General features: G+C 48.0%; 2 protein-coding genes and 1 non-coding gene across 17 annotated transcripts in view; 1 reads left to right on the top strand and 2 right to left on the bottom strand.

The window, feature by feature from the left end:
- Positions 1 to 16,666, bottom strand: part of GOLGA2 (golgin A2) — a 434,268-nt gene that overhangs the window by 230,038 nt on the left and 187,564 nt on the right. The window lies entirely within an intron of this gene.
- Positions 1 to 16,666, top strand: part of ODF2 (outer dense fiber of sperm tails 2) — a 45,902-nt gene that overhangs the window by 19,186 nt on the left and 10,050 nt on the right. For all 15 annotated transcript variants that reach the window (XM_050759846.1, XM_050759842.1, XM_050759841.1 and 12 more), the window contains 6 exons: positions 7,935 to 8,006; positions 9,184 to 9,255; positions 10,329 to 10,445; positions 11,091 to 11,276; positions 11,753 to 11,862; positions 14,212 to 14,347. In XM_050759846.1, coding sequence (XP_050615803.1) covers positions 7,935 to 8,006; positions 9,184 to 9,255; positions 10,329 to 10,445; positions 11,091 to 11,276; positions 11,753 to 11,862; positions 14,212 to 14,347 — 693 coding nt within the window. The remainder of the gene's footprint in view (positions 1 to 7,934; positions 8,007 to 9,183; positions 9,256 to 10,328; positions 10,446 to 11,090; positions 11,277 to 11,752; positions 11,863 to 14,211; positions 14,348 to 16,666) is intronic.
- TRNAG-GCC (transfer RNA glycine (anticodon GCC)) lies at positions 4,181 to 4,251 on the bottom strand. Its single transcript has one exon. It is a non-coding gene; the product is annotated as a tRNA-Gly (tRNA).

Below are 16,666 nucleotides of genomic sequence, written 5' to 3'. Positions count from 1 at the left end.
GTATGGTGGCATGTGCCTGTAATCCCAGCTACTTCATAGGTTGAGGCAGGAGAATTGCTTGAACCCGGGAGGCGGAGGTTGCAGTGAGCTGAGATCGTGCCACTGCGCTCCAGCCTGGGTGACAGAATGAGATTCCATCATGGGAAAAAAAAAAATTAGCCAGCCAGGTGTGGTGGTGGGCGCCAGTAATCTCAGCTACTCGGGAGGCTGAAGCAGGAGAATTGCTTGAACCCAGGAGGCAGAGGTTGCAGTGAGCTGAGATTGAGCCACTCCACTCCAGCCTGGGTGACAGAGCGAGACTCCATCTCAAAAAAGAACGTTGTCTGGGCTGGGTGCAGTGGCTCATGCCTGTAATCCCAGCACTTTGGGAGACCAAGGCAGGCGGATCACCTGAGGTCAGGAGTTCGAGACCTGCCTGGCCAACGTGGTGAAACCTCATCTCTACTTGAAAAATACAAAAATGAGCCTGGCGTGGTGACAGACGCCTGTAATCCCAGCTACTCAGGAGGCTTAGGCCAGAGAATTGCTTGAACCCACGATGTGGAGGTCGCAGTGAGCCGAGATTGTGCCATTGTAATCCAGTCTGCGGGACAAGAGCGAGACTTTTCTTTAAAAAAAAAAAAAAGTTGTCTGAACATTATATGTTAGCAAATACAGTCGACCCTCTGTATCTATGGGTTCCACATTCGTGGATTCAGCCAATTTGGATTGAAGATATTTGAAAAAAATTACATATTTACTGAACTCCTATAGACTGTTTTTCTTGATATCATTCCCTGAATCATATAACAACTATTTATATAGCGTTTACCTTGTATGAGGTATTATAAATAATCTAGAGATGATTTAAAGTATATGGGAGGAGGTACATAGGTATATACAAATACTGTGCCATTTTATATCAGGGATTAGAGCATCTTTGGATTTTGGTATCCACAGAATGTTCTAGAACCAGTCCTCCATGAATACCAAGGGATGACTGTATTTCTTTTCTTATTTTGATTGTCAAATAAAAATTAATGATGTACAACATGTTTTGACATGTACACAATGTAGAATGGCTAAATCAAGGTAATCAACATATGCATTGCCTCACATACTAAGATATTTGTGGTGAAAACACTTAAAATGTTCTCTTAGCAATTTTCAAGTATATGGATCAGTAACTATAGTCACCATGTTGAACAATTTCTCCTTGTCTAACTGAAATCTTACATCCTTTGACCAATATTTCCCCAATGCCCCCCAATTCCATCTCTGGCAACCAGCATTTTCTGCTTCTGTGAATTCGACTTCTTTTTTTTTTCTTTTTTGAGATGCAGTCTTGCTTTGTCACCCAGGCTGGAGTGCAGTGGCACGATCTTGGTTCACTGCAACCTCCACCTCCCGGGTTCAAGTGATTCTCCTGCTTCGGCCTCCCAAGTAGCTGGGACTATAGGCGTGCACCACCATGCCTGGCTAATTTTTGTATTTTTAGTAGAGATGGGGTTTTGCCATGTTGGCCAGGCTGGTCTCGATCTCTTGACCTTGTCATTCGCCCGCCTCAGCCTCCCAAAGTGCTAGGATTACAGGTGTGAGCTACCGCGCCCGGCCAAGTTCGACTTCTTTAAGTTCCACATACAAATGAAGTCATGTGGTCTTTCTGTGCCTGGTTTATTTCACTGAGTATAATGTCCTCTAGTTTTTTGTATGTTGTGAAAGGATTTCCTATTTGAAGACTCAGTAGTATTCCATTGTGTATCTCTACTGTGTTTTCTTCATTCATCTGTTGATGGACACTTAGGTTGATTCCGTATCTTGGTGAATAATATATTAGCAAATATTTCAGAAAAGACTGACAGTATAAACGGTTGTCTTCCTGTTTGGTTCAAAGCAAAGAGATGACAATAGTCTCAAAATGCCAGTACTAATGAAATGGTGACATTTTTCTTATTTTTGCTTTTTTTTTTTTTTTTTTGAGAACGAGTTTTGCTCTTGTTGCCCAGGCTGGAGTGCAATGGTGTAATCTTGGCTCACTGCAACCTCCACTAACTGGGTTCAAGTGATCTTCCTGTCTCAACCTCCCTAGTAGCTGGGATTACAGGTGCATGCCACCACACCCGGCTACTTTTTGTAGTTTTAGTAGAGACGGCGTTTCATCATATTGGTCAGGCTGGTCTTGAACTCCTGACCTCAGGTGATCCAACTGCCTCGGCCTCCCAAAGTGCTGTAATTACAGGCATGGGCCACCACGCCAAGCCCTGTTTTTTTTTTTAAACATTGTCAACCTTATTTTTATCTTTATTTTATTATTTTTTTTTCTTGAGACAGAGTCTTGCTCTGTCACCTGGGCTGGAGTGCAGTGACACGATCTCGGCTCACTGAAACTTCCACCTGCTGGGTTCAAGCAATCCTCCTGCTTCAGCCTCCTGAGTAGCTGGGATTACAGGTGCATACCACCATGCCCAGATAATTTTTGTATTTTTAGTAGAGATGAGGTTTCACCGTGTTGCCCAGGCTGGTCTTGAACTCCTGAGCTCAAGCAGTCTGCCTGCCTCCGCCTCCCAAAGTGCTGGGATTACAGGCATGCACCACCACGCCCAGCCTTATCTTTAAAAATTAATATATTGGCTGGGTGCAGTGGCTCATGCCTGTAATCTCAGCACTTTTGAGAGGCCGAGGCAGGTGGAACATATGAGGTCAAGAGTTCGAGATCAGCCTGGCCAACATGGTGAAACCCTGTCTCTACTAAAAATACAAAAATGTGGTGGGCACCAGTAATCCCAACTAATCAGGAGGCTGAGGCAGGAGAATTGCTTGAACCCAGGAGGGGGAAGTTGCAGTGAGCCTAGATCGTACCACTATACCCCAGCCTGGGTGACAGAGCGAGACTCTGTCTCAAAAAAAAACCCCACTAATATATAAAATAAGGCCGAGTGTTGTGGCTCACGTCTGTAATCCCCACACTCTGAGAGGCCGAGGTGGGAGAATTGCTTGAGGCCAGGAGTTTGAGACCAGCCTGGGCCACACAGTGAGACCTCATCTGTACAAAACATTTTAAATTTAGCCAGGTGTGGTGGCGCACACCTTTGGTCCTAGCTCTTCGGGAGGCTGAGGTGGGAGGATCTCTTGAGCCCTGAAGGTCAAGGCTACAGTGAGCTGTGATTGTGTCACTCAGGCTGAGTGACACAGTGAAAGTATATAAAAAAAAATTACATATGTATGTAAAACAAGTAATGTAAAGTGGTATACTCACTGCCCATCTTTTTTTTTTTTTTTTTTTTTTTTTTTTTTTTTTTTTTTTTTGAGACGGAGTCTCGCTGTGTCTCCCAGGCTGGAGTGCAGTGGCGTGATCTCGGCTCACCGGGTTCACGCCATTCTCCCGCCTCAGCCTCCCAAGTAGCTGAGACTACAGGTGCCCGCCACCACGCCTGGCTAGTTTTCTATATTTTTAGTAGAGACGGGGTTTCACCATGTTAGCCAGGATAGTCTCGATCTCCTGACCTCGTGATCCACCCGCCTCGGCCTCCCAAAGTGCTGGGATTACAGGCTTGAGCCACCGCGCCCGGCCACCAGCTTTTTTTTTTTTGAGATGGAGTCTGGCTCTGTTGCCCCAGCTGGAGTGCAGTGGTGCAATCTCGGCTCACTGCAACCTCCCCGTCACGGATTCAAGAGATTCTCCCACCTCAGCCTCCTGAGCCGCTGGGATTACAGGTCTCAAACCCGGCTAATTTTTGTATTTTCAGTTGAGATGGGGTTTCATCATGTTGTCCAGCGTGGTCTCAAACTCCTGACTTCAGGTGATCCACCTGCCTCAGCCTCCCAAAGTGCTGGGATTACAGGCATGAGCCGTTGCACCCGGCCACTCACTACCAGCTTTTTTTTTTTTTTTTTTGAGACGGAGTCTCGCTCTGTCGCCCAGGCTGGAGTGCAGTGGCCGGATCTCAGCTCACTGCAAGCTCCGCCTCCTGGGTTCACGCCATTCTCCTGCCTCAGCCTCCCGAGTAGCTGGGACTACAGGCGCCCGCCACCTCGCCCGCCTAGTTTTTTGCATTTTTTTTTTTTTAGTAGAGACGGGGTTTCACCGTGTTAGCCAGGATGGTCTTGATCTTGTGATCTCGTCATCTACCCGTCTTGGCCTCCCAAAGTGCTGGGATTACAGGCTTGACCCACTGCGCCCGGCCAAAATGGGAGGGCATGCTGCATGGGCCGGGAATCGAACCCAGGTCTCCTGCGTGGCAGGCGAGAATTCTACCACTGAACCACCCATGCTAGCTTTTAAAATGAGTGTCTACATAGTTGAATCCCTTTTGTGTGTCATTTTGCAATAACCTTGTCTCCCTCCCCTCAGAGGGAAACTTTATTAATTTTTTTGTTTGTTTTGATACAGAGTCTCGCTCTGTCACCCAGGCCGAAGTGGCATAGTCTCGGCTCACTGCATCCTCTACCTTCCGGGTTCAAGCGATTCTCCTGCCTCAACTTCCCGAGTAGCTGGGATTACAGGAGTGCATCACCATGCCTGGCTTATTTTTTGTACTTTTAGTAAAGATAGGGTTTTGCTATGTTGGCCAGGCTGGTCTTGAACTCCTGACCTCAAGTGATCTGTCTGCCTTGGCTTCTGAAAGTGCTGCACTCCAGCCTGGATGACAGAACCAGACACTATCTCAAAAAGGGAAAAAAGCCGGGTGTGGTGGCTCACGCCTGTGATCCTAGCACTTTGGGAGGCTGAGGTGGGCAGATTGCCTGAGCTCAGGAGTTTGAGACCAGCCTGGGCAACACAGTGAAACCCCATCTTTACTAAAATAGAAAAAATTCACTGGCATGGTGGTACGCTCCTGTAGTCCCACCTACTCGGGAGGCTGAGGCAGGGGAATCGCTTGAGCCCGGGAGGCAGAGGTTACAGTGAGCTAAGATCACACCACTGCTCTCCAGCCTGGGTGACAAGAGTGAGACTCCATCTCAAAAAGGGGGGAAAAAAAAAAAGCCTCTTGCTCTAGCCAGTTTTCTCCTTTTTTGATTTTGTAGCTTCTATCATCCTGGAGTCCCATCTTCAATTGGAGATGAAGGGTCAGCTAATTTGAATTCCCACCCAAAAGTGGTGTTTCCTGCTTAGTCCAGGCTCAGCTCCTTGGCGCCTGCCTGTGCTCAGGGCTGCCTCACCGTCTCGGTGTTTGCTGGGGAGTGCTCAGTGTGGTGGGGAACTGCTCTGGCTCTGGAGTCCGAATCAGCTTAGGGCCCAGTGCTGCCCCTTCCATCTGTGTGGCCTCACTTGCCTTCACTTCTTCCAGACTCGGTCTCCTCCTCTGTGGGATGGGAGTGGTGATAGTGCATGGCTGTTAGAGTAGGGGCTTCGGTGAGTTCATGCACATAGGATGGCAGAAGATTTGGGCAGTGGTTTCAGAGCCCCAGGGGAGGCCTGGAGGGCAGTGAGAACAGCCTCAGGTTCTGCATCTGTGGCCAAGCCTTTTGTCCCATGTTCTTTGCCTCTTGTTGCCAGAGAAACCATAATACTGTCTTTTATCAGTTGCTAGGTCCCCAGGAAACTTTGGGAACCAGAGAGCCCTTTTCTCTTGGCTCATGAAGGGGATCTGTGGGTCTGAGAGGGAAAGAGGGTGAACAAGATGTCCCTCCCTCAAGGGATACTTTGTTCAGGTGCCAAGGAAAAATAGGGACAGTCACAAAGACACAGCCCAGTGAGAAAATGGGCCAGGGTGGGAGCAGGAAGTTCAGTCTAGAGTAAACCCAAATGACTCATGTGAGAGGATGCTAATCCTCACTGGTAATTAGAAAAGTGCAAATGAAACCATTTCGCAGGAGTGCTATTGGCAGATACTGGCAACAGAGGCAGAGGTTGGCTGCTGCCTGGTGCTGGTGAGTGCAGGGAAGCGAGTCCTCCCATGTCCTGCTTGTAGCCCGGCGAATTGGTGCAGGCATTTTGCAAGGCATTTCAGCCACAAATCTCAGACCTTCTGACCTGGCCATTCCTCTTCTTGGTATCCCTAGAGAGGCACTTTGTATATGCCCAGCAACATCTATTGCTGCAGTGTTTGTAGTTGCAAAACATGGGAACAGCCTCATTGTCCAGAGGTTGTGGGGAGAGTTTAAAAATGGCAATGGCATATTAGAGACAGGGAGAGGTTCAACATGCCATGGCACATTAGAGACAGAAAGCAGATCAGTGGTTGCTAGGGGCAGGAGTGGGAGGGAATGGGAATGGCTGCTTAATGGTGTAGGGTTTGTTTTTCGGATGATGAAAATGTTGTGGAGCTAGATAGTGGTGATGGTTGTAAGTATGATGAATGTACTAAATGCCACTGAATTGTACGCTTAAAAATGGTTAGCCAGGTGTGGTGGCGCACACCTGTGTTCCCAGCTACTGAGGAGGCTGAGGTGGGAGGATCACTTGAGTCCAGGATTTCAAGGTTGCAGTGAGCTATGATCCATGATCACAACATGTACTCCAGCTTGGGTGACAGAGCCAGACTGTGTCTCTAAAAGAAATAAGGTTAAAATGACAAGTTTAATGTTACATATATTTTACCACAATTTTTAAAAATTAATAATGGAATATACCGAAGTCATTTAATTGTACACTTTATTTTTTCTTCTAGCTTTATTGAGGTATATTTGACAAACAGAAGTCATATATATTTTAAGATGTTCATCATGATGATTTGATGCCCATATGCATTGTAAAGTGACTACCTCAATCAAGCTAATTCACACATCCATCACGTCACATGGTTATCTTTTTTTGTGTGTGGTGAGAACACTTAAGATCTCCTAGCAGACTTCAAGTATATAATACATGATTAATTATAGTCACCATGCTGTACACTTTAAATGGTGTTCAAATTTGTATCTCAATAAAGCCGTTCTTAAAAATTAAGTAACGGCTGGGCACAGTGGCTCACGCCTATAATCCCAGAACTTTGGGAGGCCAAGGCAGGCGGATCGCCTGAGGTCAGGAGTTTGAGACCAGCCTGGCCAATATGGTGAAACCCTGTCTCTGCTAAAAATACAAAAATTAGCCAGGCATGGTGGCAGTTATCTGTAATCCCAACTACTTGGGAGGCTGAGGCAGAAGAATCGCTTGAACCCGAGAGGCGGAGGTTGCAGTGAGCCGAGATCGTGCCATCGTGCCATCTCACTCCAGCCTGGGGTACAAGAGTGAGACTTTGTCTCTAAAAAATAAAAAAATTTAAAAAAATTAAGTAACACATAAATACAATATGGTATTATTTTCCTAAAGTTACACTTGAATCCCTTCCCGCTTCCCCCAGAGAAAAACAGTATTTCTCTTGATGTAGCAAAATACTGTTTCATTACAGAGAAACAGGATTTGAATATAATATTGAATTCTGTAAAGTATTTTCAATACAGAGAAATACAGTATTTCTCTCTGTAGATGCAGAGAAAAAGGATGGGAAGGATACTCCTCAAACTAATAGTAGTAGAGTAGGGTTTGGAGGTGGGTACAGGAGGAACTGTAGCTTTATTAGCATTCAGTATTTCATAGTGAGAATATATTCACCTATTACTTTTCAAATTAGAAATACAGCTTTTTGGGCCGGGTGTCGTGGCTCACACCTGTTATCCTGGCACTTGGGGAGGCCAAAGCAGGCAGATAGTTTGAACCCAGGAGTTCAAGATCAGCCTGGGCAAACAGAGATACCCTCCAACTCTACAAATAATAATAATGTTTAAAAAGTCAGGCATGGTAGTGCATACTTGCGGTTCCAGCTACTAGGTCGGCTGAGATGGGAGGATGGCTTGAGCCCAGAAGGACCAGGCTGCAGTGAGCTGTGACTGCATCACTGCACTCCAGCCTGGGCAACAGAGTAAGACTCAAAAAAAAAAAATACAATTTTTGGAAAAGGTAAAGAATCAATAAAATGTAGACATCTGGGTTTATTGCTTAATGACTTGACCTTTTCCTTTGCCTTTCTTTGAAGGATTCTGAAAGACTAATGGAGCAACAAGGAGCACTACTGAAACGGCTGGCGGAGGCCGACTCAGAGAAAGCGGTATCTAAGGCTCCCCCTGTCTACTCTAGTGGGTACAGGTGGCAAGGGTGTTGTTCCACTACAAAGTGTAGAGGTGCTTGGATCAAGGCAGGAGGGCTGGAGCATTTCGCTGGGTCTTAGTTTCATGATCCGTAAAATGGGCTGATGTCCTCCTGTCCTGCCTGTTCTGATAGGCTTGTGTAGTTAGTTACTTGAGACCTTGAACCACAAAGCTGGACACCAACATGAAGGCAGGTAATAATGATGTTGGATTTGTAAATCATCCTTGTCTGTTAAAGCTGGATTTCCTTATTTGTATTATGGATTGAAAGCCATCAAAAAGCACACACCTTTGGACTCAGTAATCCTAATTCTAGGAGTCTCTCCCAAAGCAGCATGTTTCAAAGTCTATTCATGGAACCCTAAGTTCCTTGAGATGTTAATGAGTGCAAGAAACCAAAGGGGAGGTTCCATAGCCAGTTAAATTTGGGAAACCATAGGCTGGCCTGAACATAAAGTTCAACAGCTTTTTCCAAGACTTTTTGGAGTGTCTGCTGTATTAATGCTTTTGTAAGTCTCCAAGAGAGGGGAGGGAGATGGAGGCCCAGTTTCCCAAGGTGTGGCCTGTTTCTTCTGATGCTTAGTCAAGGAAGGAGTGGAGATGCAGCAAGCTTGGCGATAATGCATTCCCAGCTCAAGAACCCTTGTTAAGTTATGATATACGTCAGTAACTTGAAACATCAAGCAGCTCTTTCGAAAGATGCAGAAGATTTAATCACATTGTGGTCAAAATGAGATTTTAGGCTATGGAACAAAGTAGGCATATGACTTTTTTTTTTTTAAAGGGTGCTGAGTATATGACTTTTAATATTCATTAACTAGTTATTTCTACATGGGGGGTTACGGGGTTTCTTTGGAGGAGTTTTTTGGTGTGTTCTCAATGTTTTCTACAATTAACATTACTGTTCTTAAATTGTAAAATAAATACATGTTCATTGTTTAAAAAATTTTTTTTAATGCATGTGTTAGGTGCTTCCTGCCAGGATCTCTGACATGGGCCAATATACATAGGACTTTGGGCCCCAGTGGCCAGGCACTCAGAAGTCTCTGTCCTCCCTGGGCTGGGCCTCTTTGCCCTCCTGGGCTGGGCCTCTTTGCCCTCCCCAGGAGGCACCTGACAGCTTTTGTTCTCTTCCAGCGCCTGCTGTTACTGCTGCAAGACAAGGACAAGGAGGTGGAAGAGCTCCTTCAGGAAATACAATGTGAGAAGGTATTGTCCCCAGCAGTTGTGCTTTTTCTTTTTTCTTTTTTTGAGACGGAGTCTTGCTCTGTTGCCAGGCTGGAGTGCACTGGCGCAATCTCAGCTCACTGCAACCTCTGCCTCCCAGGTTTGAGCGATTCTCCTGCCTCAGCCTCCCAGGTAGCTGGGACTACAGGTGTGCGCCACCATGCCAAGCTAATTTTTGTATTTTTAGTAGAGATGGGGTTTCACCATGTTGGCCAGAATGGTCTTGATTTCTTGACCTCGTGATCTGTCTGCCTCGGCCTCCCAAAGTGCTGGGATTACAGGCATGAGCCACTGCGCCCAGCTGCAGTTGTGCATTTTTATGAGCCAGTAGAACATAATGGATATGCAGAGAGCTGGGTTCAAATCCTGCCTTTGGGCCGGGTGCAGTGGCTCATGTCTGGCACTTTTTTTGAGACCAGCCTAGGCCTCTCCCTAGCAATTTGGGAGGCCAATGCAGGAGGATTGATTGAGGCCAGGAGTTCGAGACCATCCTGGGCAACACAGAGAGACCCCATCTCTGCAAAATAAAAATAAAAATTTTAAAAAAATCAGCCAGGTGTGGTGGCATGCACCTGTAGTTCCAGCTATTCTGGATGCTGAGATGGGAGGATCACTTGAGCCTGGGAGACTGAGGCTGCAATGAGTCGTGGTCATGCCACTGCACTCTAGCCTTGGCAACAGAGTGATACCCTGATTCAAAAAAAAAAAAAAAATTGTTGACCAGGCACGGTGGCTCACGCCTGTAATCCTAGCACTTTGGGAGGCCGAGGAGGGTGGATCACTTGAGGTCAGGAGATCGAGACCAGTCTGGCCAACGTGGTGAAACCCTGTCTCTACTAAAAATACAAAAAACTAGTTGGGTTTGATGGCATGTGCCTATAACTCCAGCGACTCAGGAGGCTGAGGCGGAAGAATTGCTGGAGCCCAAGAGGTGGAGGTTCCAGCGAGCCGAGATTGCGCCACTGCACTCCAGCCTGGGAAACAGAGCGAGACTCCGTCTGAAAAAAACAAAAAAAAAATATTGTGCCTCCATCACTTTCTCTGTCTCTCCACAGGCTCAAGCAAAGACAGCCTCTGAGCTTTCTAAATCCATGGAGTCCATGCGTGGGCATTTGCAGGCACAGCTTCGGTCCAAAGAAGCTGAGAACAGTCGCCTGTGCATGCAGATCAAGGTACCTACTGGCCCCACAAGTGGGGAAAGAGGAGGCAAGGCCTGCCAATTTGATGGTGGTGGCCTGGCCCAGGTATCACACTCAGGAAGTGTGCCTCCAAAGGTTTCTGAGACAGCTGATGACAAAATACTCAGGCCTCAGAGACATTCTAGGACAGTGGCAAGAGCAATAGACAGAGACCCAGGAGGTGTTGGGCATCCTTCCCAGCAGTGACGGGGTTGTGTGCCATGTCCCCAGGCCTATCACTTAATCCCCTAGGCCCTCAGTTCTCCTAATTACCCAAGAGAAAGGGATGGTCTCTTTGTAGCCCAGGGGTCCTCTGAGGTCATACATCTGCTGAGTGACCAAGGAATTCTCTCTGAACACAAGGCTGGGAGTTCAGGGAAGGATTCCAGAGCAGTTCTGAGCTAATATCAAGACCCCATGGGCTGAGAGATCCAGGGAGGTATCGTGGGAGCTGGGAGGGACCATGTCTCTGGTCCGAGTTAGGGGAGCCTCTTACACAGCTGAGCATCTGTTTTCTGTCTTCCTCGTTTCCTCTTTGCTCTTGCCTTTTCCTCTCTTTCTCCTTCACCCTCTGCTTTGCCTTCCCACAACCTCCTTGTCTCTCTTCTCCCTCTCTGTCCCAACCCTTCCCCCTTCCAGAATCTGGAGCGCAGCGGGAATCAGCACAAGGCAGAAGTGGAGGCCATCATGGAGCAGCTGAAGGAGTTGAAGCAGAAGGGAGACCGAGACAAAGAGAGCTTGAAGAAGGCCATCCGCGCCCAGAAGGAGCGAGCCGAGAAGAGCGAGGAGTACGCCGAGCAGCTGCACGTGCAACTCGCCGACAAGGTCACAGGCCTGGGGTGCCCAGCTCCTCACCTGCCCTGTGGAGGGCTGCGTGATAGCAGAGGGGTGGTTGGCCAGATGGGTAGTGGAGGGGTGGGTGGATGAGGGATGGTAGTGGTGGAAAGGATAGATGACTGGGGAGGAGGGAGAGGGAGTTAAGGGGATCAAATGGGTAAAAGCTGGATGGGTGGGTGGCTGGAGATGATTGGAGGCTTTGTAGGAGAGTTCAGCCATGTCAACTTTGTGGGTGAGAATGATGGTCAAGGAAGGATTTACAAACAGGACACATTTGATTGCTAGAAATCTGGGAGCACTAACTGAGCTCCCACTGTCAGTCCCAGCGCCCCCTAGAAAGGTGAATTCCAGAATGAGGTTTAGGTTACCAGGGTGAGAAACCACCTAGGATGAGCCTGCTCCCAGCTCCTGGCAGCCTCAGCACTGACACTAGGCTGACAGGCGCTGTTGTCCCGTGTTCCCAGGATCTTTATGTCGCTGAAGCTTTATCCACTCTGGAGTCCTGGAGAAGCCGCTACAACCAAGTCGTAAAAGACAAGGGAGACCTCGAGCTGGAAATTATTGTCCTGAATGAGTACGTCTTAGAGTAGGAGAGGGAACATGGGGCTGTTGAGGGACTTGGGTGTGCAGGTGGGAGGAGCCTGGTGGCTCAGGGAAGGCCACATGACTGCTGTTTGTACTGTCTGGGCTGGGGGCTGCACTGGGCTGTGATGTGGGCAGCCCTGAGCTGGGCTTTCTGGTTGGAGCTGGGGTGCAGGCTCTGGCCCTAGTCCTGGGGTCCTACCCTACTGTTAGGCACTGGGTAGGGGCCGGGTCTCTGCTCACAGAGGTGTGAGTCTGACTTCAGCACGTGGGCCTGAGCCTGTTCCAGTCTACACAGCATTTGAAATGGGCACCCTGGTGTCCTCATTCCTATTCTTGGGGAATGGGGCAGATGGTGACCCAAGTGTCTTCTCTCTGTTGTCTGCCCAGGGACAGCAGCTGTTTGCCAGTGCCTGCCAGTCAGTAGGTCAGTGGTGTGGCATGGGAGTAGGGGGCAAAAGTGGCCCCACGTTGCAAGTGACTGAGCTGACACCTTTCTTGCCACTGGCGAACTGTGAGCAGCGACCATTCCATCATTCTCATTTGTTCCTTCATTTATTGGAAAAATATGTATTGAGCATCTACCGTATACCAAGCTGCTGTGTGCTGGCCATCAGGGTTATAGCAGTAAGAAGACAAATGCATGCCTTGCCCTCTACTCTGTAGAGGAGATAGGGCTACAAGAGGCACGGACTCCCTGGACTAAGGATAGGTCATGGGGGAGCTCATTTAATCTCCCAGGTCGGGAAAGTCTCTTACTATATTCACCTCAACTTAGCAAACATGTTCTGAGAACCCACTATGTGCCAGGCTGTATGCCAGCTGCTGTCCTTAGGGAGTTCTCTGTCTAGTAGGAGAACATAGATACCTAAGACAGAAGCATACATGGTACAGGGGAGGAATTAGGGACAAGATGTCTGAACTGAGTTTTTTTTTTTTTTTTTTGAGACGGAGTCTCGCTCTGTCACCCAGGCTGGAGTGCAGTGGCCGGATTTCAGCTCACTGCAAGCTCCGCCTCCCGGGTTCACGCCATTCTCCTGCCTCAGCCTCCCGAGTAGCTGGGACTACAGGCGCCCGCCACCTCACCCGGCTAGTTTTTTGTATTTTTTTTAGTAGAGACGGGGTTTCACCGGGTTAGCCAGGATGGTCTCGATCTCCTGACCTTGTGATCCGCCCGTCTCGGCCTCCCAAAGTGCTGGGATTACAGGCTTGAGCCACCGCGCCCGGCTGAACTGAGTTTTTAAGTGTGAGTAGGAGTTTGCCAGGTGAACTTGAGTTGCCAGCAAACTGACGTGTTTGCTTGGGCCTGGTCAGTGTTCAGTGGTGGACTGTAATTGGTCAATACTGAGAGCACGTATTGTGCAAAAGTTTTTTGATGGGTCTGTGGTCAAGATAGAGGAGTAAGCACCTGTGAGCCCCAGGGCTCCTCTTGAGGCCACAGTCTCTGCTCTGACTGATGATAGCTTTGCTGAGTGACTGAGGGAGCAGCAGGGAGCAGAAGGGACTGGGGGTGGGGCAGGCAGCTGGCTCCTAAGTTGGCGTCTTTCTCTCTATTTGTGCCTTTTTCCCACACCACACTCATTGCTGTTCCTGCCTGTGCTAGGTGGGTATTCATATGTGAACGAGCCAATCATGGCACCAGCCCCCTGCTGGGGGCACAAAAGCCCAGGGTGCTCAGGGCCTGGCTGGAGAGGAATGCCTAGGTGATAATCCCTGCCCACCAGCCTGGGAGTCCAGGACGGGATTCCAGAAGAGTCTGTCCTAACACCAAGACCTGATAGGCAGAGAGATTCAGGGAGGTGTCGTAGGGAGTTGGGAAGGGTCCTTGCCTTCAAAGAGTGTCTTGGTCTCATGAGAGGATCAAGATGGGTACACATCCCTCTCTCTCTCTTAAAGTGGAGACAAAGTCTTGCTCTTTCACCCAGGCTATAGTGCAGTGGCACCAGCATAGCTCACTGCAACCTTCAACTGCTAGGCTCAAGCAGTCCTCCCGCCTTGGCCTCCCAAAGCCCTGGGACTACAGGTGTGAGCCACCACACCCAGCCCACACTTCTCTTAATAAGTCATTGCTTGTTGTTGAATTGTAGATGGTTTGTTGGAAGGGGAGGTATGGGAGACACATCTTAACGGACGTTGTTCGGAGGTGCGACAGGCATGGGAGTGCCACAGCAGCAATGCCGAGGCAGGGCAGCAGAGTTGCTTCTCAGTATGGAGATTGGGGAGCAGGCAGGCAGTATGTTGAGTGGTGAGAACACTTGGTCCCTCACCACACAATGACCTGGGTTCTTTAGAACCTGTGTAATTGATTGTCTCTGTCTGCTTTCACCTTGTGATCTTCCAGCCGGGTAACAGATCTCGTAAACCAACAACAAACCTTGGAGGAGAAGATGCGGGAAGACCGGGATAGCCTGGTGGAGAGACTACACCGTCAGACTGCTGAGTATTCCGCATTCAAGCTGGAGAATGAGAGACTGAAGGTTCGCGTGAGAGCTGGGGACCAGGCATCTGGGTGGGGCCCAGTGAGCTGATGACCAGGTCTTGTCTTAAGTGGGCCTGGGGGCATCGGACTAAGACGGAGTCAGAAAAGCCTGGATTTGATCAGGCGTGGTGGCTTAGGCCTGTAATCCCAGCACTTTGGGAGGCCAAGGCAGGAGGATCACTTGAGCGTAGGAGTTTGAAACCAGCCATGGGCAACATGGCGAAATTCTGTCTCTACAAAACATACAAAAAGTAGCCAGGCGTGGAGTCATGTGCCTATAATCCCAGCTACTCAGGAGGCTGAGGTGGGAGAATCGCTTGAGCCTGGGAGGTTGAGGCTGCAGTGAGCCAAGATCGCACTGCTGCACTCCAGCCTGGAAAACAATCTGCCAGTAACGTGATGATTATCTCCATTAAATGAGAATAAGGGGACGGGCGTGGTGACTCACGTCTGTAATCCCAGCACTTTGGGAGGCTGAGGCAGGCAGATCACCTGAGGTCAGGAGGTCAAGACCAGCCTGGCCAACATAGTGAAACCCTATCTCTACTAAAAATACAAAAACAGTTAGCTGGGCATGGTGGCGTGTGCCTGTAATCCCAGCTACTCAGGAGGCTGAGGCAGGAGAATTTTCTTGAGCCCGGGAAGTGGAGGTTGCGGTGAGCTGAGATCGCGCCACTGCACTCCAGCCTGGGCGAAAAAAAAAAAAAAGAAATGAGAATAAGGAAACCGAGGCCGAGAGAGAGGTCAAGTTTCTTGTCAAGATTTTGCCCTAGGAAGTATCGGAGTTGAGATTTGAACCTGAGTCTGACTCTGGAGCCCTAGCTCTTAACCTCACCATACCCTCCTTTCAGCCTGCCGGGGCGAGAGGCACCTGAGCAGAGGTTGACATTTCAGAGAGAGGTTTTATCTTGGTTTTTTGTTGATCTGGGCAATAATATCTAGCTTTATTTTTTCACTGATTTTGTTTTTTCTTGTTAAGATTGATTGTAAGGGAGAATAACATATGGAAAAGTACACAGATCCTAGAATTTTCATAAAGTGAATATACTTTATCAGTCACTCTGATTGAACCTTGCCTGCACCCTAGTGACCTTTCTTGTTACTAATACCCCTGTAAAGGTAACTGCTAGCCCATCTCCTGTCACCACAAGTTAGTTGCCTGCTTTTAACTTTAGAGATTTGAGTAGTTTGAATACCCTCGGGCCTGGCTTCTACTCTGCAAGTTTGCTGAGCCAGCCCCATTGTTTGTAGCAGTTTATTCATCCTCAGCCCTCTAGGGTATGCCGTTATATGAATACACCACAGTATATTTGTCCATTCTACTGTCAGTGGACATTTGGGTTTCCATAGTGTTGCTGTGAACATCTTTGTATGTCTTTAGGTGTACACATTTGGTGCGTCTTTATTGTCTATATACCCTGAAGTAGAACTGCTAGGTCATCACTGGGTGTGCATAAGTCTATATTTGGTAGATGTCACTGAATAGTAAAGCATGTTACTAAGTAGTAAAGTAGTTATTGGTAGATGTTAGTGAATAGTAAAGTAGTTGAACAAATCTCCACACCTGTCAGTGGTGAGTAAAAGGATAACAGTCGCTCTGGCCTCCTTGGCAATGCTTGGTACTGAGTGTCTATTTTATGTTAGCTACTCTGGTGGGAGTGTACTAGTATCTCATTATATAGTGCAATTGTCAGATACATTAAAAGTAACATGTGAGTCTTAACAGTTATTTAGGAGGGCAGCCATGGTGGCTCACACATGTAATCCCAATGCGGGAGGACTGCTTGAGGCCAGGAGTTCTAGACCAGCCTGGGCAACCCCAGCAAGACCCCATTTCTACAAAAAAATTTTAAAAGCCAACAATTATTTAGGGGATTAGTTATAGTATGGTGCATCTGTGTAGTGTATTACATTGTGGCCCTTCAAAATGATGTTTGCATAAGTATATTTTCCCAATATAATTTTTTTTGTTTTTTTTTGAGACGGAGTCTTGCTCTGCTGCCCAGGCTGGAGTGAAGTGGCACGATCTTGGCTCACTGCAACCTCCATCTTCTGGGATCAAGCGATTCTCCTGCCTCAGCCTCCCAAGTAGCTGGGATTACAGGCGTCCGCCACTATGCCCAGCTAATTTTTTGTATTTTTAGTAGAGACAGGGTTTCACCACGTTGGTCAGGCTGGTCTCGAACTCCTGACCTCAAATAATTCACCTGCTTCGGCCTCCCAAAGTGTTGGGATTACAGACGTGAGCCACCACGCCTGGCCTTTCCTAGTATGATTATAAAAGTTAAATATGCTCATAGTAAAAGTTCAAAACATT

The sequence above is a fragment of the Macaca thibetana genome, chromosome 15, assembly GCF_024542745.1.
Source record: "Macaca thibetana thibetana isolate TM-01 chromosome 15, ASM2454274v1, whole genome shotgun sequence".
NCBI lineage: Eukaryota > Metazoa > Chordata > Mammalia > Primates > Cercopithecidae > Macaca > Macaca thibetana.
This window is presented reverse-complemented; position numbering and strand designations above follow the sequence as displayed.